This window comes from Cervus canadensis, chromosome 20, assembly GCF_019320065.1.
Source record: "Cervus canadensis isolate Bull #8, Minnesota chromosome 20, ASM1932006v1, whole genome shotgun sequence".
NCBI lineage: Eukaryota > Metazoa > Chordata > Mammalia > Artiodactyla > Cervidae > Cervus > Cervus canadensis.
This window is the reverse complement of record NC_057405.1, coordinates 46,099,764-46,122,573: the sequence shown is the minus strand read 5'-3', so window position 1 is coordinate 46,122,573 and position 22,810 is coordinate 46,099,764. Positions and strand designations below refer to the sequence as shown.

The 22,810-nt window shown below is 39.8% G+C and overlaps 2 protein-coding genes and 1 non-coding gene across 6 annotated transcripts in view; 2 read left to right on the top strand and 1 right to left on the bottom strand.

Annotated features, from left to right (window-relative positions):
• TRAPPC3L (trafficking protein particle complex subunit 3L) overlaps positions 1-1,366 on the bottom strand; it is a 66,929-nt gene extending 65,563 nt beyond the window's left edge. For 2 of the 3 annotated variants that reach the window (XR_006263920.1, XR_006263921.1), the window contains exon 1: positions 122-1,366. The gene's annotated coding sequence lies outside the window, so the exon portion shown is untranslated. The remainder of the gene's footprint in view (positions 1-121) is intronic. The other variant, XM_043439086.1, reaches the window with a different exon arrangement.
• Positions 1,367-1,508: 142 nt separating this feature from the next.
• On the top strand, positions 1,509-18,841 carry RWDD1 (RWD domain containing 1). 2 transcript variants are annotated; one of them, XM_043439082.1, is made up of 7 exons: positions 1,509-1,808; positions 9,934-9,999; positions 12,393-12,523; positions 14,920-15,063; positions 15,752-15,884; positions 16,394-16,456; positions 18,550-18,841. In XM_043439082.1, exons 1-7 carry the CDS (start codon positions 1,736-1,738, stop codon positions 18,669-18,671), a joined length of 732 nt encoding a protein of 243 aa, XP_043295017.1. In that variant the 5' UTR covers positions 1,509-1,735; the 3' UTR covers positions 18,672-18,841. The 2 variants fall into 2 exon arrangements, with proteins under 2 accessions (XP_043295017.1, XP_043295019.1); XM_043439084.1 differs by lacking the exon at positions 12,393-12,523 and adding an exon at positions 12,273-12,358 and having other exon boundaries at positions 1,743-1,808.
• LOC122422949 lies at positions 11,557-11,747 on the top strand. The gene has a single exon (XR_006264038.1). It is a non-coding gene; the product is annotated as a U2 spliceosomal RNA (small nuclear RNA).
• Positions 18,842-22,810: the final 3,969 nt, after the last annotated feature.

Genomic DNA, 22,810 nt, shown 5'->3' with positions numbered 1-22,810 from the left:
TTTCAGACTTTGTCCCTCTTCCACCTAAATCCTCCAATGATCCTACATGATCTGCAAACTCCCACACCAGTTCACCATGCACCAGCCACACTGGCTTCCAAAATAACAAGCGGGCTCTCACCTTAGGATCTTAGCACTGGCTCTCCCGTTTGCGCAGAACCTTCTTCTCCAGTAACAAATCACTGATTTCCCTAAACCGAGGATATCCAGAAGAAGCACCTTGTATTTGCAAAGTTACTTCATGTATTTCCTGTGATTCTTACCATCCTCAGAAGAGTTACCATTTTTTTCTTGAAAATTTAAAACAACGCCCTAATCAACCCTTAATGCCGAAGACATGGAATCAGTACCAAAGCGCATATGTCCGTTTTCACATATCCTTCGGCTAAGTAGGTAGTGTTCGTGTCAATCGCTCAGTCACGTCAGACTCTTTCCTACCCCATGGACCCTCACCCGCCAGGCTCCTCTGTCCATGGAATTCTCCAGGCAAGAATACAGGAGTGGGTTGCCAAGTAGGCAATAAGTCCCAACAAAATATCAAGATACCTTCTGGTCCATAGGACATCATCCTTTTATCAAGAGAAAACTTCAGAGCCTTTATCTCTAAGCTTTAATACAAAAACAAAAATAAAAATACAGACGAATATGAAAACATTTTTAATGTTCTTGTATTTTTCTGCATTAAAAAACTAAAAATCTTCCTTTATTATACACATAAATGGATCTTTAGCTTTCATTTCATAAAAGTACTATCTTTGGCCATTTTCTTAGTTTGTGCCATTACAGTTTTTTTTGAAAACTCTCTTTGTAACTGCTGTGATGAACTGGAAGATAAGAGATGTATATGTATTAAGTACTATTACTTCTTCAGTTTCATTCTTCCAAATCAGAGCTTCTGAGTATTTTTCGGAGACAATACTTACCAAAACTGTTACCGAAACTTACACCCAATTCAGAAATACGCGATCTCAGAATATTTAGATCTACATCGTGCCGCGTTCATTTTACAAATTCAAAAGATCTCAGGACTTTCACTTGCTTTCTCCCCCAGGTCCACTGACTCGTTACTCGGAAGCTGGGTCGAGCTTTCTGGACCTGCCTGATGTGTTACGAGAGCTGTTCCTCTGCCCACTGGGTTCTACAGTCTTGTGGGATGCCGAGAACTTGGAGGTTCCAGAAACGTAGAAATCACCTAGGACACGCCATTAGTCAGCACTAGGACGTGGCATCCGCCCTCTGGACGCTGCCACAGGGTTGCAACCCGGAGACCCGTAGCGACCAAGTGCAGAGAAGCCCCAGCGTCCCGCGTCCAGCTAGACAGTCCCTCCCGGGTACCCGAGGCTGGCCTTAAGACCAGACTAGTAGAGCGAGGATGCGGCGCTCAGGGCCTTCTCGGGTTCTGGCTCTGCAAAGTCCAGTAACCAATCCTTAGGTGTCTGTGGCAAATGCCAGACCAGGTGTCTTCCCCCATCCCAGCAAGTCCCGAGCGGGCGTGGGACAGGCAGCCCAACGGCCAGGCCCGACGAGTCGAACGCGGAACGAGAGAGCAGGCGGAGGCCGGCGCGGGGTTGTTGCTCAGCAGGCCCAGCCTGGCTGTGGGCCCCAGGCCTCTCCGCCTGGGACTCTGCGCCTGCGCCCGCCCGGCCGCTGCCTGCTCTCCCAGCGCGGCCGCGGTCCAGGCTGCAGCACGCCGCCTGGGTGTCTGGGCGATCCATGGGCTGCAGCGAGGGCCGCGATGACAGATTACGGCGAGGAGCAGCGCAACGAGCTGGAGGCTCTGGAGTCCATCTACCCTGACTCCTTTACAGGTGACTTCCGCGGCCGCAGGCCCGCAGCTACCCGGGGTGGAGTGGGACGGGCCGCAGCCTCCACGGCCCTCGACATCCCCGGCCAGGATGGAGAAGGGAACAGCCAGGCCGCGTGGCCACCTCGCTCGCCACTTTCTCCTCGAGCTCTTCTCTTGAAGTGATCAGGCGTTTACTAGTGACTCTACGGCTGTTTTCTCCTCTCCGCTAATTCCTTGAAATCTGAAAGTCCGGGCGAGGCTAGCAAGGTCCCTGGAGTGTCAGGCCTGGAATTCAGTCGGGTGCACTTTGGTTTCTGTGTCGCTGCAGTCCGTGGGGTCGCAAATAGTCGGACACGACCGAGCGACTGAACGGATCTGAACTAACAGCAGCGTGAGGTTTAGTGAAATACACGGATGAAGGTACTCCAAGTGGGAGTAACCTTTCCAGAGCCGCAGAAGTGTCAGTTTTCACATTTTCACCATTATTCAGGCTCTTTTCTCATATTTGGTGTTTTAAAGTTTGTGGATTCAGAATTCTCAAAGTTACCCAGGATCAGTTTTGAGAGTAGTCTTGTCCCCGAAGTTTGTCGTTTTTCTCTTCTCTTCTTTTTTTATTTTTTAATGTTCTGAGATTCTGCGGATTGCCCAATGAATGAGTTGGCTCAAATTCCAGGTCCACTGTAAGATCACAGGTAGTTAGACTTGTAGTAGGATATTAGACGTCATGGACGGAGGAGCCTGGAAGGCTGCGGTCCATGGGGTCTCTGAGGGTCCGACACGACTGAGCGACTTCACTTTCACTTTTCACTTTCATGCATTGGAGAAGGAAATGGCAACCCACTCCAGTGTTCTTGCCTGGAGAATCCCAGGGACGGGGGAGCCTGGTGGGCTGCCGTTTATCGGGTCGCACAGAGTCGGACACGACTGAAGTGACTTAGCAGCCTGGCTTCCTCTTGCCAGAAGCAAGGTAGTGGAGGCTCATGAAAGGCAAGCGGGTGGCTCTGGGTTGGCCAGCAAGTTAGTAGCAGAACTGGTAATGAGAGTCAGGTTTTGAGAGGTGATCTAAAGCCAATATGAGCGTGTATAGCCTAGGTTTGTGGGACTTACCTTCCTTATCCCGTCCTTTGAGTGTCGTCCATCACTGACTCAGAATTCAGAGTGTAAGGTCATGTTATTTTAACTCATAAACTCCAGCCCCTCTCCCTTGTCACTGTTTAGCTTAGTTTTCTTAGCTCTACCCTTTGATCACTGCTTGCAATGGTAGCAAATTTTGTTCTGCTTTGCCAACAGGCTTTTGTCTCTCAGCTCTCCCTGTATACTTCCAGTCCTGTTCATGTTCTCTCTTCAGCAGTACAGCTGTGCTCTGAGGATGTTAAGGGGATGAGTGAAGAGGGGTTTGAGAGTGTCCTTAACTGGGTGAGTGTGTATGGAGTCTGGCTCCCTTCTCTATCCTTGCTTATGTATCAGTGTCTAAATAAAACAGAATATAGGGTCAGTTGTTGGATAGACGCTTAATCGTGACGTTTGGTCATTTCTGACACATTGGAAATGGGACAGGCATGGGCACAGCGTAGGCAGACTTAAGAACGCACAAGATGTGCTCTTCTCATTTCTTTGGACATTGAGGTATACTCATTAAATATCGTGCCTATAAACATTTGTAAAAGTGATACATTGTAACCCTAAAATAATTGGATGGTTCTTTCACATCATACTAGGCTCTGATATAGTTGGGTATGTGAAATTCTTGTCAGATGCAAAAGTGCTTGAGAATTCTGAGTCAAGTTAATAAAAGAAAATTTGTGGATCTTGGATGCCTCAAGTACTCTGCAGTATCAGCTGAGCTCTTCTGTCTCGTAGTTCCTATCAGCACCCCTACAGTTGCATTAAATAAGTTAAAATGAGCTGTCCTGATTTATAGTTATTTAGGAACTTTGGTCAACTTCTGTATGAAGTCTCAAGGCAAAGGCAAGCGGACTTTGGAGTCATTTATTTCTGTGTTTGGTCTTTTGGAATCTTTTGAGGATTTGCAAGGTATACTATTTTTTATAGCTTTCTTATGTGTTGATGATTTCATACTTTAGTATTTTCATACCTGGTTTAAGAAAGAGAGCTTGTTTGTAATAGTTTGCCAAGGAACAATAATTGGCAGTTTTCAAATCTCATGTTGAATTTCATTGAATATTAGATTTGGTAAATGCTCAATGCTATTGATGAAGTAAGTGTGTATATATATATGTATATAATTTTTAAAATAAATGATAGAGTGCATCATGGCCCGCTTGTGGAGGCTGAAGAGGCACCGTTCATTCAGCTGTAGTCCTAGGCACATAGACCTAACCTGACTTGAGAACTGATTTCTTGGCTATTTGCAGAGAACTTTTGGCCCAGTGTTGCCTCTGTTGTGAATTATAACAGATCATAGTACAGTTTCTTCTTTGTGTCCATTCTGTGACTTGATTGCACACTAATCCAGTCGTCCTAACAACTAGTCTTCTAAAATACACATGGACGCTCCTGATACCACTTTCTCTTTCAGTCGTGCTTCACTTGACAAGATCCTGCTAAGATAGTTGAATTTGGTTATTTCCATTTCTGTATCAAAGTCTCTGGCTATATATGGGGAGTTTTGTTGGATCAAATTGGTTAGCTTCAGGCTAAACAAAAGTCAGGTTCCCTTAATTCTGTTTGGTCTTACAAAGAGGAGTATGTAATCCTGTATTTGCTTGCGTTAGTACCTCTGAGTTAACAGCCATGAGCTTAACAGTTATAATTGCATTTAGACACCCGGCAGAAGTCATCTTGTGAAAGCAGTTTTTCTAGGACAGTTGCTCTCTAAGACCCATAGGGACTTCCTTTAAAATGGGCTGATCTGGTTTTTTGTGTGAAAACCTGTCATTTGTGCGTCCCTTTAGTGTACCTTTCAGCTACTACGTCCATTTTCTCTGCTCTTGACAAAATTCTTAGTTTTGTCTAGTTTACCATCATCTGCCCCTGTATCACCTAACACTTCTCCTGCCCCTCCACTGGTTCCTTGCACAGTGCCCAACAACTTTATTCTCTCTTTCAAAAGGATTTTGATCCACTCACAGTGCTGGATATCTGGTCTCTTTGTTGTTGTTTTTCAGTTGCTAACTCATGTCTGACTCTTTGTGACCCCATGGACTGCAGCACACCAGGCCTCCCTGTCCCTTGCTATCTCCCGGAGTTTGCCCAAATTCAAGTCCATTGCATCAGTGATGCCTTTCAACCATCTCATCCTCTGTCACCCTCTTCTCCTTCTGCCCTCAATCTTTCCCAGCATCAGGGTCTTTTCCAGTTGGTCAGCTCTTCACTTCAGGTGGCCCCTGTATTGGAACTTCAGCTTCAACATCAGTCCTTCCAATGAATATTTGGGGTTGATTTCCTTTAGGATTGACTGGTCTCTTTAATGAAAGCTAATCCTCAACTTGCCTCAGCTCACAGTACGGTAGTAATGCATTGGAATAGGATTATCACTTCATGAGAACTCAGGAATAATTCATTTTTGCAAGTCCAGTTAAGTAAGTTTCCCTATTTTAGTAACCTCCAAGCTTTGGAATATTATCCCTTTTCATTTTCTGTTTTTTTTTTTTTTTAAATTAAGTTTAGCTATGACAGAAAACCCCAAATAGCTGGTTTTTAAAAGGTAAAAGTTTATTGCTCTTGCACATAAATGAGACTTGTGTAGCTCTAGTTCAAGATTTCTTCAGGGACCCAGTCTTCTTCCTAGTTCTCCGTCATCCCTAAGATGTAGTCTCACCCTCATGGTGAGGATGGCAGCATTCCTTTTCCAGGCAGTAGGATAGATAAAGGAATGAAGCTGGGGCGGGGGGAGGTGGGGGGGAGAAGTAAAAGACAGCAGTTCCTTAAGGAAATTTCCTCAAAAACTATCAAAGGACTTACTTCCTTCTATCCCATTGGCTGTAACTCAGTCATTTGGTGAGATCTAACTGGAGGGAGGCTGGGAATGACAGTTTTTATTCTGGATGCTCAGTACACTCAGTTGAAAATGGTATAACTGGAAGAAGGGGAGAGTGGCTATTGCAGAAATTAGCATTGTTCTCCAAAATCTTTGTTTGTTCCTGATTCACCATTTTTTCTCTGTAATGGCAATTTGGTGCAGTGGGTATAAGCTCTGTGTCCTTGGACAAATCATATAACCTCTCTAAGGCTTAGCTTCCTTATCTATTTTATAAGGAATAATGTAAGTGTGAAAGAGTTAGTCGCTCAGTCATGTCTGACTCTTTGCAGCCCCATGGACTGTATCCCACCAGGCTCCTCTGTCCGTGGAGTTCTCCAGGCAAAACTACTGGAGTGGGTAGCTCTTCTCTTCTCCAGGGGACCTTCCACCAGGGGGCTTCCCAGATGGTGCAGTGGTAAAGAATCCACCTGCCAGTGTAGGAGATGAAGGAGACTCAGGTTTATTCCCTGGATCCGAAAGATCCCTTGGAGGAGGAAATGGAAACCCACTCCAGTATTCTAGCGTGGAGGATTCATAGACAGGAGCCTGGTGGGGCTACAGTCCACAGGGTCGAAAAGCATTGGACACAGCTGAGCATGGGCCCTAATACGAGTGTGGATACTTTATAACTGTTAAACAAAGATAAGATACTGTTTCCTGGAAATTTGCCATCTTAGTGGCTGCTGCTTCTGATACTTCTTTGTAACTCCTGTCTTTATCAACAAACAGTTTTGATTTCTATTTCCTCCAACTGCACGGGACGATAGTCACAGCTTGGAAATGCCATCTTTAAAATACTCGCCTCTGAAATTCCTCTTTCCATCCATAAACTTTGTAGCCCTGCAGTTCTTTCATTTTCAGGCTTTTACTGAACATGGCTCTCATCACAAATTTTCGTGGATTGGTAGTTTATCAGCTTTTATCTTATTCATCATGGTCAGGCAGTTCAGTGATGTTCTTGCTAGCATTCCCCTGCCCTCATTTACCAAATGGTTTCCTCACTTGCCAAATGTTTATTGTATGTACTGTTAGGAGCTCAGTCTCTTGGGCAAAGACATCAGATAAGTAATTTACAACACAAGGGGATGATTCTTTCACGGAGGTATATATAGAATGCAGCGGGAACTGAGGGAGAGGGGTCTGAGTGGTTTTGGAGAGCTGTGGGGTAATGTGGAGTTACATAAACGAGACTCAGGGAGGCGGCACATGTGAGAGCCATGTGTGCAAAGGACAGGTAGTTGGGTATAGCTAGAGTGTAAAGTGAGAGACACAGAAAATGAGGCCTGACACGTGTGCAGGGGCCAGATCACTAAGGGCCTTGATAGGGACTTAGGTGTGACCTAACAGGCTCCTTCTCCGTTACCCTCACCCATAGCTCCTCAGACACGTGGCGCACTGGAGGTACTGCCTTAGACCTGCATCTCTGGGTGCTTGGGCTTCTCTTGAGCGTTGACCTGCCATGACTGCTTTTCTTTCAATCTCTGGAACTATTTCCTCCTCTTGCTTTTGTTCCCCAAGTTTAGGACTCCTTACACCGCTGATCCTGGCCCTTATTTTTCTCTCTGCGTTCTCTCTGGTGATTTCATTTAGTCAAATGGCTTTCCCTGTTACCTCTCTGTGGATGATCCCGAATTAAATTCCAGCCCAACTTTGTTCAGTGTCATTTGCCCATTTCTGATTGCATACTTGATATTTTCAGCTGAAAGTACCCTGTGTCCTTCAAATATGTCTAGTCTTTCATTTCTAGTCCTTGTTTTTGTTCGTGGTCCTGCCTGCAAATTCAGGTTGTCACCCATCACCATCTTCAGTTTCTTCCTGTTCCCTGCTTCCATTGTTACCAGCCTAGTTCAGAGCCTCATTGACTTTGCTGAGACAGTTTCAGTGGCTCTCTGGTTTCATCCTGCCCCTCGTCTTGTTTTTCTCCTTCTGTTTTACGCACTGTTGCTGGATTTAACTGTTGCTGGATTTAACTTCTGTGTTTAGAAATAGAATTCTGACCTTATTACTACCGCTAAAAAAAGCTATCACTATCCACACTAAACTTTCAGCTGTTTGTTTTCAACCTGTTTTATTCGCCACATACATCCACCAATGGAATAATTCCTAATTCCTTGCATGTTCCTTAAGCTCTCTTACCATTATACCCTTGCTGCCACGTTGCTCTAACCTGCATTCCTGTTCTCCATCTCTACTTACAGAGTATGCCTCAATCCACCACCTAGCTCCAGTGACTTCCCTGGAATTTCTCAGCTGGATTTTTTTTTTTTTTTTTCTTTTTAGATGAAATTCTATACAGTTTATTTAGTCCTGCCAGTTACTAGTTGTATAGCTTTGGGCACATTATTTAAAAGCTTTTTTATCCCTGTTTCCACATCTCTAAAATTCGAATGATACTGTATTTAATTGATTCTAAGACATCTTAACATTTAAACATCTTTGAAGTCTGCATTTGTCTTACAGTTGACTACATATCATAGTTTAGTTGGCGCTTCCTTTTTTCTTTCTTAGTGGTGCATAAAGTAGGGTGCATCATATACTTGACGGCATCTTAAATTTGGTAAAATATGATGATAGTATAAAATCACCGTTTTGCTGTGAGAAATAAAGGATTTTGTGTAAATGCATAGAAGAGCACAAGTGCAAAGTAATGCTTAGTAAATGTGAGCTGTTATTGGGTATAGGTTCCCCTAAATTACAGCCTCATTGAAGCCTTATTTCTGTAGTTGCAATGTTTATATTTCATGACATGTAAGTGCTAAAGTTGGTTATGAAAAAAATAGGATATATTTTTTTCATATATATATGAATATATATATATATAAATATATATTATTTAAAAATAATATATTTTACACACATTTGTTAGAAAAAAGGTAGGGCCAGTCGTATCATAAAAGCTTTACTACTATAATTGCCTTTTAGGGACTTTTTCAACATAGGCTGGACAACATGGCATAGACCTATTAAAATACTCATCCAGTGAGTCTTTTTTCTTTTCTGACAAACCCTCTCTACTAGGCATAGGTGTTCCTCATTGCTTCAGGTACTTCCAAACTTCAATTAGAATGAGGGCATATGTCTTGAAAATGTTATTGATAATGAATATTTATGAAGACTTCAGAAGTTACTGAGTAGGCAAAGCTGAGTCCTTTTCATGGTGACGTCTTCAGGGAGCCCCTTGTCAGAAAGAGGCTGCTGAGCTGTTACCAACCTTGATAGGGTAGGGTTAGTGCTTCCCAGGCCTGAAGTGAGGTGCAGACTTTTGTGGGTTCAGCAGTAGTCAAGGATGGCTTGAATTTTCCTCCCTTAGTTTTCTGATGGTTCCGAATATGAGCTTTATTTGTTATTGTCTTTCTCCTTTTATTGTTTAGATCTTTCATTGAGCCAGAATTTATTGAGTTTCTAGATACTGCCTGGCACTGATCCAACAGTTCTCAGAGTTCTTAAGAGTATTCTTGTCGGGGAATAGATCATAAACAGATAAATAATATCAGATAGACAGGCAGTAAAACAGCATATAAAGCTTTCTTATTTGCATAAATGCTGATTGACATGTCTTGCCTAACAAATTGGAAGTAATTTGATATTTGAATTCATGGATAATTTTGTAATTCCATGAAAGATGGTAGGTTTCAATAATTTGTGAAAGAACAAAGTTTTTAGAGACAATGTGTGAGAAAGAGATACCTAGAAGATACAAACTCTTACAAATTGATACTTACTGATTGTCATAGAGATTCTGAATTGTATTTCAAAATATATAAGTATAAAACTTAGTGATAGTATTATTGAGTGATAGTATTTATGAGTGGGTAGGTTCTGATGAGAAACATCAAACTTTTTTTTTTTGCCATTTCATTTGGAAATTTTTTAGAATGTGACTTTCCATGTGTGGGTGGAAATTTTGAATTAAAATATAAATTACTTAATTGATAAAACTCCAAGAGAATATCAGGTATTTTTTCCAAGATTAAAGAAAATCCTAGATTTAAATAGAAATTGATGGATGTTTTATCATCCGAACTGTTACTATTAAGTCTGTATTTGTGGAAATGGAAATACAGGCTAGGGATCAGTTTCCAGAACTGGGAATTGGTATTTTGCTAATAAGGAAAAGCTTGTGCCTTATGTTAATAACTTAACCTCTGTGTATATTTTCTTGCAGTATTATCAGAAAATCCACCCAGCTTCACCATTACTGTGACATCTGAGGCTGGAGAAAATGATGAAAGTAAGTCTAGTCAAAAATACTTTTGGATTTTCTACACTTCTCTCAGGAATTTTATTCATTCTGCAGCCATTTAGCAGGCCATTGGCTGTGTGGAGGTGCTAAGGTGCTGTTAAGAATTTAGTATGATTGTTAACATGTTTCTAACCAGTATTTACCATATAATAGTGACTTCTGGAGAAACAGAGAGGAAGTCAAGGAGATTTTCTGGCAGAAAAAGCTTAATTTTTAAAAGTGAAACAGAAATGTTAACAATATAGCAGATAGAGAAAGGGGAGGAAATTTTTGTCAATAAGACTGCACACACATAATGTAGTGGTTGTGTGGTTTTCCATGGCATGCCATTGACTTTTTTCCTCTTCGGATATTTAGATTGTTTACTAGACATTTGTTGTTATAAACAGGGCTGGATAAATACCTACCTGCATTTTCCCTCTGTCTTTTTAGATTGGATAGTGTACTGTTATTTAAATATGTGTATACGTAAAGCCAGATAAACCAATATTATATAACTGTCAAACTAAGACAAATATACAAATTGAAATAAGGGAGTTATAAAACTAATAAGATTAAATTAATTTGGCACATGTTGGGGGAGGCGTATCTTAAGTTTATTTCTGCTTTGGTCAAGTTCAATTAATATTGTAATTTGATAAAAATGTTATATAAGTTGGCATTAACCCCAAGAATTTTTTTTTTTTCCTGTTAAGCTAGTCAACTAAAATTCTGTCATGAGTAGTCAGTTACACCAATTTTAGTGGTATCACTTGATAATTCTAAATCTGTCTTATAGAATTGAAAATGAGGTTAATACTGATATTACTGAAATCTGAAATAAAGAGATACTGGATACAGTTATTAACATATTTATATAGATGGATTTTATTTATATGTATAAAGTCTCAATTACACATGAGGAGCCTTTGACATTTTGTTTAAAAGACCATATGCATAGAGAGATACTTTAAAGTATCCTTTTAATAGTACTTTTAAGATACTTTAAAGATACCAAAATGGTAACAGTAATCTCTTTCTGAGGATGGAATCATTATTGATTTTTTTTCCTTTAATATGTTGCTAAATTTTATGTAATGAATTTCTGTTACATCATATAGTGGAAACAATAAATTAAAAAAAAAAGAAAACTTGTGCTAGCAATAAAATTTAGAAACATGTTAATTAAAAAAAGAAAGAAAAATGCCAAAAGACACTGTATTTCTTACCTAACATTCTATCTTGTATCCGTTGATTCATAAAGTTCTTTGTTGACATCCTATACAGAAATACCAAGGGAGCAGATTTTGAGGTTTTTTTTATTTTTTTCCATTCCCATGGAGAGAAATCTAGATCTTAGTTTAAATCATCAAAAGCAGGAGGTTTTAATAATTAAAATATGAGTTACAGGAAAGGCAAAATGGAGACAAAGGGTCATGTTGACAAATAGGTTTTAACAAAAAATATTTAGCACTACCGCTCAGTTTTAGATTGTCTGGCAAAACTGAGAATTCATCAGACTGGGTTGCAGAGAGAGACTTCACACTTAGGTTCCTTTAAGAATGTCACGCTTCTCGGCCTTTTGGCTAAGATCAAGTGTAGTATCTGTTCTTATCAGTTTAATATCTGATACGTCCTCTATCCGAGGACAATATATTAAATGGATTTTTGGAGCTGGGAGTTGGAATAGGAGCTTGCTCCGTCCACTCCACGCATCGACTTGGTATTGCAGTACTTCCAGGAACGGTGCACCCCCCTCGGGGGAAAAAAAAAAAAAAAGAATGTCACGCCTATACCAGTGTCATATCTGTGAACCGGCACAGGCCAAAGACTGGGGGAGAATGTGTCAGTGAGCCAGGTGAAAAGTTTCTCAGACAGCCTCTCGAACTGTCCAGTCTACAACCGCGTCCTCTAGCAGTCCCCCGGCAATGCTCTGCTGGCACGGTGCCCATGGCAGTGTGGACTCCGCAGCTAAACTCGGAGCTTCCGCGCCGGGCGCCGGCTCCGGGAGAGGCCTGGAGATGAGCCTGCGTTGGCACTTTTTCCATGTGTCGTGTTCAGTGCCTTTTGCTCATCTTAAGGAGGGTTTTAAAAGGAGTGTCTCTCTTCATCCTCTTCCTCTGACATGCAGTAAGATAAAATACTCATAAGTAGCAAATGTATTTCATGTGTTAGATGTGATCTTTGGTATTCCTGTGATTTGTTTTTACCTATATTTGTGGTACATGTTGTGTATGTTAATGATTATCTGGTCTCATAGTAACCCTGTTTTCCTTTTGTAGGAGAATCTTTTGTGCTACTTTTCATTGACACAATGTCAATTAATTACTAATTCAACAAAGATTCTGACCTCTCTCTACATTTTAAGGTATTTGTATTAATCTCTTCTCTTATGTCTTTAGCTGTCCAGACAACCCTCAAGTTTACATACAGTGAAAAATACCCAGATGAAGCTCCCCTTTATGAAATATTCGCCCAGTTAAATCTAGAAGATAATGATGTAGCAGACATTTTAAAATTATTAGCATTACAGGTAAGGAAATAACACATTTTGTAATGGCATTATTTTATTGGCCTTAAATATTGTATATTAATCTTGAGTCAAAAAATTAAATATATATAATGAGTGTACTGAACAAGCAGAATTCATGATATATGTGTATACACACACACACACACACACACACACACACACACTCACAAAGCATCTTTATTATTGTTCCCTCCTGTACCTTTAAATGGAGAAGGAAATGGCAACCTACTCCAGTGTTCTTGCCTGGAGAATCCCAGGGACGGAGGAACCTGGTGGGCTGCCGTCTATGGGGTCGCACAGAGTCGGACACGACTGAAGCGACTTAGCAGCAGCAGCAGCAGTACCTTTAAAATTTGAATAAGAGAAGTTCTCCCTATACCCTTGTTTGAAACTCAGCCCAGTGACTTTTAGGTGATAAAAAGCCCAGTAACTTTTAGGTGATAAAAAGTTCAATTAGGTACAGTAAGTTATAACACAATCATAATTTGGTTTTCAGAATGTCTAGTCCCATGCACACTTAAAAATCCTAACTTAAAAAAAAGTAAAACTCCTAAGCCCTCTGATCTGTTGCAGTCTAGTTACCTGCAGTTTGGTGAGAGGAGTGGTGATTGATTTTTTTTCTTTCCTATCTCTCCTGCTCCCTAAACTTATGAACAGCAATACTGGTTTATGACCCTTCCAAGAGCAGGTGTTTACCTGGAAGAAAAAACAGGTATTGGAAAGTTCTTACCTGGCTAGTTCTCTGATGGGTCGGGCTAGTCACATCTAGGTGTGGTGGATATTTAAAGCTCTGTTTTACTTGGGTAGAGTTTTCATAGATTCTTCACAGTAGAGAGTAGGGAGGGCAAATAAAATCTTACTCCACCATCTTAAAAGCAGAAGTCCTAGTTTTGTTTGTTTTTCTAAGAAGAACTGACAGAAAACGTCTCCACTGTAAATATGACTAGTATATTTCAAGAACTGTGGGTGCTCTCACTGTTGACATTTTAAAAATATCTGGAGCTGTTAGAGAATGAGGAGTGAAAGAAGATATATCAAACATTAATTTATGCTGATTCTAGGTCCTGTTCACTTCATTACCCAGTGTGAAGTCATATTATTTCTATATCATTTAGTTTAAAGTACTTCATTTGGAAACATTGTAGAAAGCCTGGAACAGTACACTGTATTCAGTCACTCATGTATTAATATAAGTTTCTTGGTCTGAGTGATTTTTATTAATATGCATTTTATATTTTATTTATATTCAAAGTCCTTTCTTTCAAAAATGAAGTTTTGATTTCTGATACGTACCTGAGATCAGAGGTACTGAGGGCATATTTGTATCTTTTTTCTCAGTTGTATTAGTTTTTAGTTATCAAAATAATTTATATTACAAACAAACTCAGAAAATACAGAAAACAATGAAGAAGAAAATAAAGATTATTCTTAGTCTCATCAGTCAGGTATAACTGCTTATTAACACTTGGTGTCAATTCAGAAAACTTTTTCCTACAGCATTTAGCAGTATCTAGCATGTTATCATCATTTTAGTTCTTTGGGGATATTTTGAGAGCAGTGACACTAACCTGAATTTTGAAGGCAAAATGATTTTCTAACATAATAACAATGTAGACACTTTTCTGATTTATCTTTATGTATCTTTTTTCTTTCTTCTTGTAATGATTGAAAGCTAAAATGATGATTATATGCTGGAGAACTGATGTTAGCTACATCAGTTCTGAAAAACCGGGTTTTTGAATTCTGCCTACATATATGATTACTACATAGAATTTATTGAAATACCTATTTTCAGTTGAATATAGCAAATTATAAGACTTTTAAAATTTAAGATGTTGTATATGGGCTTCCCTGGTGACTCAGCTGGTAAAGAATCTGCCTGCAATGTGGGAGACCTGGGTTGGGAAAATTCCCTGGGGAAAGGAAAGGCTACCCACTCCAGTATTCTTGCCTGGAGAATTCCACGGACTGTATAATCCATGGGGTCACAAAGAGTCGGACACAACTGAGCGACTTTCACTTCACTTCACTTTATATATATATACACACACAAACACATACACACATCAGTTCAGTTCAGTTGCTCAGTTGTGTCTGACTCTTTGCGACCCCATGGACTGCAGCACGCCAGGCTTCCCTGTTCATCAGCAACTCCCAGAGCTTGCTCAGACTCATGTCCATTGAGTTGGTCGTGCCATCCAACCATCTCATCCTCTGCCGTAAATGATCCAAGTCTGAACTGATGGTGTAACTGAATTAGTGATCATATTGTAAATGCATGAGTGCAGTGATTATGCTGAAACACCTCCCCCCCACCACTGGTTAGTTGTTTTTATTTTTCTGAGAATTATGTTTCTAACTACAACCTTTTTTTTTTTTCTTTTTTGGTTACATAGGCAGAAGAAAACCTTGGAATGGTGATGATCTTCACCTTAGTGTCAGCTGTGCAAGAGAAATTAAATGAAATAGTAGATCAAATAAAAACTAGAAGAGAAGAAGAAAAGAAACAAAAAGAAAGAGAAGCGGAAGAAGCCGAGAAGGTACCTTTAAAGTTGCCTTTTCCCTCATCATTCTTTAACTCTGCCATTTGGGGTGTTTTTGTTTTGGGAATTTCAGTAATTTGAGAGGAAATCGCAAAAATAAGCACAAGTGACATTTAATAAAGCTTTACTAAGTAAAATTTTAGAAGGTCCCTCATTTACTTGGTGGGCATCACACAATAATGATCAATTGGTTGGTTAAAGGTTAATAAAGTGCATGCAGGTAAAATCAAGAAATATAAATTATTTCACTTACAGTATAAAGGTTAGAATTATAAAGCTCCTGCCAGAATAATTTAAATATTTACTGAATTTAAAGAAAACGTTAGATTCTAAAATGAAGTAAAAAAGGTAAGCAGGGATGTTAGTGTTATAAATTGATGTATATTTAAACATATTAATGTTGACAATAGCAACTTTCTTCTTAATTGTGAATAACAATGGGAACACCTCACATATTATCCTTGGTTTTTTGTAATAATATAAAAACGGACTTTTCTAGGGTAAATTGCCAAAACCAATGAGAGTAGCCAGTGCAGATAGAAATCAGACTAAATATTATGGACTTGAAACCATTTTTCTCTTTGATTCCTCTCAGTGGCTATGTTCATTAGTCTAGAAGTTCATTAGGCTTTATTTTCCAACTGTTGTTTCATTTATCTGGTGACGTGTTTTTTTCTTTCCTAAGCAATTATTCCATGGTACTCCTGTTACAATTGAGAATTTCTTAAATTGGAAGGCCAAGTTTGATGCAGAACTCTTGGAAATTAAAAAGAAACGGATGAAGGAAGAAGAGCAAGCGGGAAAAAATAAATTAAGTGGTATGACACCACCTCCCACCCAATATCCTGTTCCCTTTACGCCCTCCTATATTACTTCTTATATAGCAAGAGGATCGTTTGGATAGATATCTGTAAGAAAATACTATACTTAGGCATATAGGGCAAAAAGAGAGTGTTATCTCCATACGATGATGTTTCTTCACACATAATTATCATTAATTTTTATGGCTTATCTTTCATCTATTGAAATGGATAGATCTTCAGATATAGCTGCCAAGACTTAGGATCACAAGACTTAAGAGTGGTGGAATCAAACCCATTTGTTTTTCTGGGACTAGGCTTTCATTTGTTCCATTTTAATGCCAATACATTTCATATGCCTCTTAGCTACTTACTGAGTTCATACAATTTATTGAAATTCACAGAAAAATAGGTTTTCAGATTTTTTATATCTTTAACTTTTTAAAATTATTATACCTTTTAAAGGGTTGTAGGGAAGATGGAGAAAAACTATGCTATTTCTAATTAAATATGTTTATTTCTCTTAGGGAGACAACTATTTGAAACAGATCATAATCTTGACACATCTGATATCCAGTTCTTGGAAGATGGTAAGATAATACTAGAATTCCATATGTACATAATGTGCTGTTTTTAATATTAAACCATGAAAATCATAGTGATAACTTAATGTAAATTTGTCCTCCCAAGGCTCTAAAGAAACACACTTTGAAGAGTAAATTCTAATGTTTGATCAGGTTATACATTGAACTATGGCAGTGTATTTTTTAAAAGTTTTGTGATAAGGAAAATCAAAGATAGCAATAGGTAAACAATATGGTCACTTTTGCCTGTAACACTTGGTAAAGCAGGTCACTGTGACTCAGATCACCTGTTTTCCTCAAAGTTATAGTATCACAAATCTACAGGAACTGTAATCCATGGTCTGTCACGGAGCTTTATAAAAACTGCAAACCTGGAACTAACCAAAAGTCTTATATTTCACACCAGTCTTACTGTCTTTGGAACATCTAGTCCCTTGTGCTTTCCTTCTCTTTTTTATCCTAACCCTTATCCTCTTGCTGTCTTCATCTACTCATTTCCATCCATCCACAAATATTTATTGCATCCCTGCTATGAGCTTGGCACTGTCCTGGGCACTGAGGATACAGCAGAGAACACTTCAGATAAGTCCCTTGCCCTCACGGAGCTTGAGGCCACTGAGTGTCTCTTAGATGTAGAGCTCCTTACTCAGTCACCCTCTAGTAGCTCCCTGAGGTCTGTACTCCATCATCCTGTCATGCCCATCGTGCCTGCTGGGATCCTCTAGCATCTGGCCTTTTGACCGTATTCCTGGACTACCTTTTGGAGAAGGGAAGAAGGTTAAGTATCAAAGGTCTTTTTAAAAGTTTTACTGTCTTTACTCCTTTTTGACTCTTTTTCCTGTTTGGTGGATCAAGTATCTCTTTATAGCCAAAAACTTATCAAAAGTGCTCTGTTGATTCTGCCTCTGAAATGTCTTTTCGACTCTTTCCTCGTGATTTGAAAATTTGTTATTTTTCAGCTGGACTTTAGTGGTAGCTTCATTGTTTCCCTGCCTCAGTCTCTTCCTCCTACTGCCCTTCCCTACCTTGTAGCTACCACCTCTGAGGCAGAATTTCTAAAACCCATGTTTAATCATGCTGTTTCTTCCCTTAAAATCCTCTGGTGGTTCTCTGCTGCTTAGAGGAAGGGGTTGACCTACTTTGGTCCTTTTATTTGGCCTTCATCTGTGTTATTTTTGGATGTTTTTCTTCATGAATCTTGTGTTCCAATTAGAAGGATTCAAGGTCTTAATTTTTTTCTCTGCTTTTGCATAATGTTCTACCTAGAATCACTTCATCCTGGCTCCTTTTCTTCTGGGTAGTTTCAAATTAATCATGAAGATATTTCAGATGTCACTGCTCTGTGAAGGCTTCACTACTTCCTCTCCCAGGCCTAGTCAATTACCCTTTGGCCTGAGCATACCAAATTGTATTTTATTATTGAACTGCTCTTAGTCTTCATGAAGCAGGCTTTCTTCTCACTAAGTTGAATGTCAGTGGACTAGAGTCTGAGAGGGAAGGAAGGTGAACAACATTTGGTGATTTAAGAGTACTGTAAATCCTACTTCTGTGTACTACAGACAGACTGAAGAATGAAGTTATTTCATGCAAAACCTGGGTATTGCTTCCAGTAGGGCTTAGACATTTGGAATCTTGGAAAGGCATGCCACTGGTTACAGGCGAGCTGGATGAGAGTGAAGAGCGAAATAAATTTGTCAGCTGATTATGAGTATAGTTGAGCTTTAATGATGTACATACATATCTCCAGTACGGAAAGAGATGAACTCTTGGTACAAGTCTCCTGGTCAGTGATAATAAAGTTTGTATCATCGTCGTCTCCAGCTTACAACATGCCGGATCATAAATAATTCATTCTAGGAAGGCCTTTTTGGTAGTTGGATCTTTTTAGACTGTGAACTGGAAGCCTGAAGATGCTCTTAAGATGTGTGAGTCTCTGTTGACCACTGCAGATCATCGCTGGTGTGATTTGCAGTAGTAGTTCAGGATTTCGTCACGTGCGCTACAGATGCATGTTTAAGAAGTCTGTTTGGTCCTGCCAGGGGGTTGTATCTTTTATTTCTGAGTACAGGACTGAAGGGGACATCTTCTGTCTTTTACAGCTGGAAACAATGTGGAAGTAGATGAGTCTTTGTTCCAGGAAATGGATGACTTGGAGCTGGAGGACGATGAAGATGATCCAGACTACAATCCTGCTGACCGGGAGAGTGACTTGACCGACTGATGGACTATTCCCGTCTGCAGAGAGGCCTGACTGCCACAGCATCTGTGGCTATGCTGAGAGGGTGTTGATTTTCCTTTCTTTTTTCTAAGAAAAAAATAATTTTCAGGAGAATATTCTTCTGATGGCTTTCATCATTGAACTTAATAAATTGATCTTAAAAATTTCAAATATTAAAATGTTCACTTCCTCTTATTGGTGGGAAGAAGGTCACATGTTTATAAAGCCATTTCGTATTGGAAAGAGATCCTGCCGAAAACACCCAGGCTGGAAGATGTGCCATTGCTCAACACAAGTGTGGGTTTATGTACAAGGAATTGGAGTAGGAATTTTTGTGTGGAGACAGTGGTGACTTTCAAACTCTAAGGGTTTTCATTCATATAAAATATTAGAAGACTCAGTGAGCAGGGCATTAAACCTGAATTCTAGCCTTCAGACATGATAAATTTAAGTCTTAAAACCAGAAGCCCATATAACAGTCAGGAGTAAAATGGACTTTAGTCCTATAGTAGTACCTGAATCAGAATCATCTTTGGAGTTATGGAAAAGTGCACTCCTAGACCATTCTCAGTGAAGCTGAATAAACACTGAGCCTCAATCTGAGCCTTATGAGAGATCTCATGGCATAGATACGGTGATTGTGACGCACATTCCTGATGAAGGAACGCTGTCCTACAGTTGTCAGGCCTATAAATTGTGACGTTTCCAACTTTTCTAACTGACCAGTCTGAAGGGATCTGAATTCCTGGGATTGTTCACTGCGCACATTCACATTCATGCACACGAGACCTTCATGATAACACGGAATGATTGACTCGGGGGCTCTAGGTAGGAGAGCCAGGCTTCATGCAAGTTACCCAGTCTCTGCAGTTTTGGAGTGCTGAATCTTAACCCCAACAGGAAAGCAGTTGTGCTATGACAAATGGCTGTCTGTGTTCAAAAGTACAAGAACGTATACCCACAGAGCGGCAGTATCCATGTTTATTTTTAAAGTCAGGCTTTATGATTAAAGTCAAGACCAAACCATCACTGAGGAATTTAACACTTATCACCCACCTTGATCTTGAACAATAAAAAGAAATAGCAGTAATATTCAGTATTTCTATGCAAAGAGAAGTCCAAAAGTTTGTTATGTGAGATTTTGCTTTTCCTAAGGTGAAATCCTTTCTGTAGCGAATCAATTGCCTAAGAACCTGAAAGAGTGGTTCGATTAAGGTTAAGAAAAGCAGTGGTGAGCTGTGTAGCATGAGGTCAATAAAGATTTGACCTTGAAGTGTAAAGAATGATTACACTTGCCCCTCATTTAAGTCTATGTTTTATACATTTTCTACAGGTATCGAATATCCACCTTTGTCCTTTCACATGTAGGCAGAACCTAATGAAATGGAAATGAAGACAACCTGGTTAGTTCTAATGATACTCCCACATATATTCATCTGAATAGAAATTTACTGTTGACTGTATTCTGGGAATTAAGCAAAGACTGCTTCCCAAACTGAAGCACACATAATTGCAAGATGTGTAACAGTGTGTGTGCGTGCTAAGTTGCTTCAGTTGTGTCCGACCCTGTGAGACCCTGGGGACTGCAGTCCACCAGAATCCTCTGTCCGCAGGATTCTCCAGGCAAGAACACTGGAGTGGGTTGCCCTGCTCTCCTCTAGAGGATCTTCCCGACCCAGGGATTGAACCCTTAGGTCTCTTAGGTCTCTTAGTCCTCCTGCCTCGGCAGGTGGGTTCTTTACCACTAGCGGTACCTGGGAAGCCCCACCCAGTAACAGCATGACTGGGTGGTATTTGAAGCAATAATTGGCCCATCTTGAATTACCAGTTTTGCTCTTGAATTGGGGAAAACTGTTTCAGTTTTTTAACTTGTGTCAAATGATATACAGTATTACTAGGTGAAATACCTCCACAAATGTTTGTGTTCATTGCTGTATCCCTGGGACAATGGCACTGAGTAGGCACCTGATTATTGAGGGAATGAATTACGGAATAGAATGCAAGATGATTACGCGTTTTAAAGACAAAATATGAGATTTCAAAGAAATGTTCTGTTTGCTGTCTGCAGCTTTGAATAATGCTTCTAGTTTCTACTTCACATTCTTTGATGCCTTAGGAAAAACAGTGGGTAAATACTAACTTAACACATCTAAAAGATTACATGAACATTTCCTAGTTGAGGTAAATCTAAGAGAGATGTCAATAACATCTCTTATGAATGAAAAGGATGAGGTCATTCACTGTAGTGGGACAGACTCGGGAGATACATGTCGCAAGAAGTAAAGTGATGCATTCTTGGATTCCAGAAGAAAGGAAATTGTGGGTTTTCGATATTTATGTGCTAGCCAGTTAAGTGTTGTGAAGCTGCAAACAGTAGATAAACTAGTACAAGTAGCTCCCAGTGTCTGCCTTTCAGAGAACACACATGGCAGGCAGCAAAATTAGGGATTATAAATGAGTCACACAGTTTAAGAACTAGGGCGTAATTTTAGACCATTGATTTCTAAAGAGACAGGGAAAGTTTTCCACTAAGGACACATGAAGTGTGGATTCCTATAAACAGCTCAGTGTGAATGACACTAGCTTGCTTGCTGTGTTAGGACATTTGTCAGGGTAACAGAGATGACACAATGTTGCCAAAAGGTCTCTTTCTCCTGTCACCTTTGTTGGGCAAACTCATCAAAGGAGTGGGAAAGAAAGGGGGTGGGTTGGATTCCAAATGTACTAAATCTCTTCCATTAATTAAGATGGGAAAATGCTGGGGAAGGTTCAAGAATATTATAAAGGGTTATCAAAAATGTGACAGCGCTGTGCAGAACCATAATGGCACCTGAGGTAAAAGGAAAAATTCATCAACTACCCATTTAACATGAATGAATTCTACAGCATGTATTATAAATCACAACTCAATTTAAACAAAAAAGTATTATGAAAAAAGACACCCCCCCCCCCCCGAGGATATGGGGGATGATAGGGCTGAAAACATTTTTTCTGGGACACAAATTCCCTCTAGCTTTTATATAAAGGGTGAAGAAGGGATAATAGAACCTACTGACAGGAAGAGACCTGGAGTGGGGGGATAAGGAGGCTCCTGAGGAGAAGGAACTCAAGAGCTCAGGCAAAGCAGGTCCACGGTCACCATCAGTAGCTGCCAGTTTCATGCAACACAAAACTGTGGTGGAGGCCCTGGTGGAAGGAGAGACGTCTCCCTGGGTGTGCAGAGCTCCAGAAGACAGAACACAGGCCAGACTAGCTGAGCCTACCCCCCACCCCCCAAAATGCAGACACTCAGCTTCTTCTGCGTCATATTCCCTTTTGAGAAGGAGAAATAGGATGCAAGATATGTTAGGAGGGGAGAAACAGCCCTGACAGAGACTTTTAATTGTCTTAATTAAACTTACCTCAAGTCCATGTTCAACACTGGAGGAGATATAATCTTAATCTATAGTTTCATTACTTATTTTGTTGGCAGGAAGGAGGATTTGAGAATAAGATGAATTGGTACATAAAACAGAAAATATTAATATATCCTTTTTCACAAAGTACTTAGGCATGGAGTGTAATTCAATTTTGTTACAGGAGAATTAAATTGAGGTAATATAATTAAAGCCTTGTCTTGTATTTGACTCACTGCTAAGAGGCAGTTTCAAGGTAGCAAGTAGCTTAGCTAGTAAATAAGCATGGATTATACTCTATTAAAAATCCCCCTGGGTATGGAAATCATGCAAGTCTTGCAGTTAGGCTTCAAGAACATTAAGTTCTAGCAATATCAACAAGACAGCAGCGCTTATGTTGTAGCAAGTGAGAGGAGTTTCTTTTATTTATTCATACTTTTATGATAAAAAATAAAAAAGGTTAAGCATATGTCAAAGCATGATTGTGAACAGAGGAGTGAAATTTTTGTGAATTTTACTCTGGGTTACCATATGATACAAATACGTTACTACCATTTCATAAGAAATTTTTGCTCATAATAGAGTCGTAATTGTTAAGCACAGTTATTATTGAGATTGCTTGTTTACTCTGTAAATGGTATTAAATTTAAATACCTCTTTTGATTGTGAAAAGGCCTGTATCCTCTCTATAAACCAAATTGAGTAAATTGTCTCGAAAATTCTTGGTTAACTGGTGCCATCTAGTGG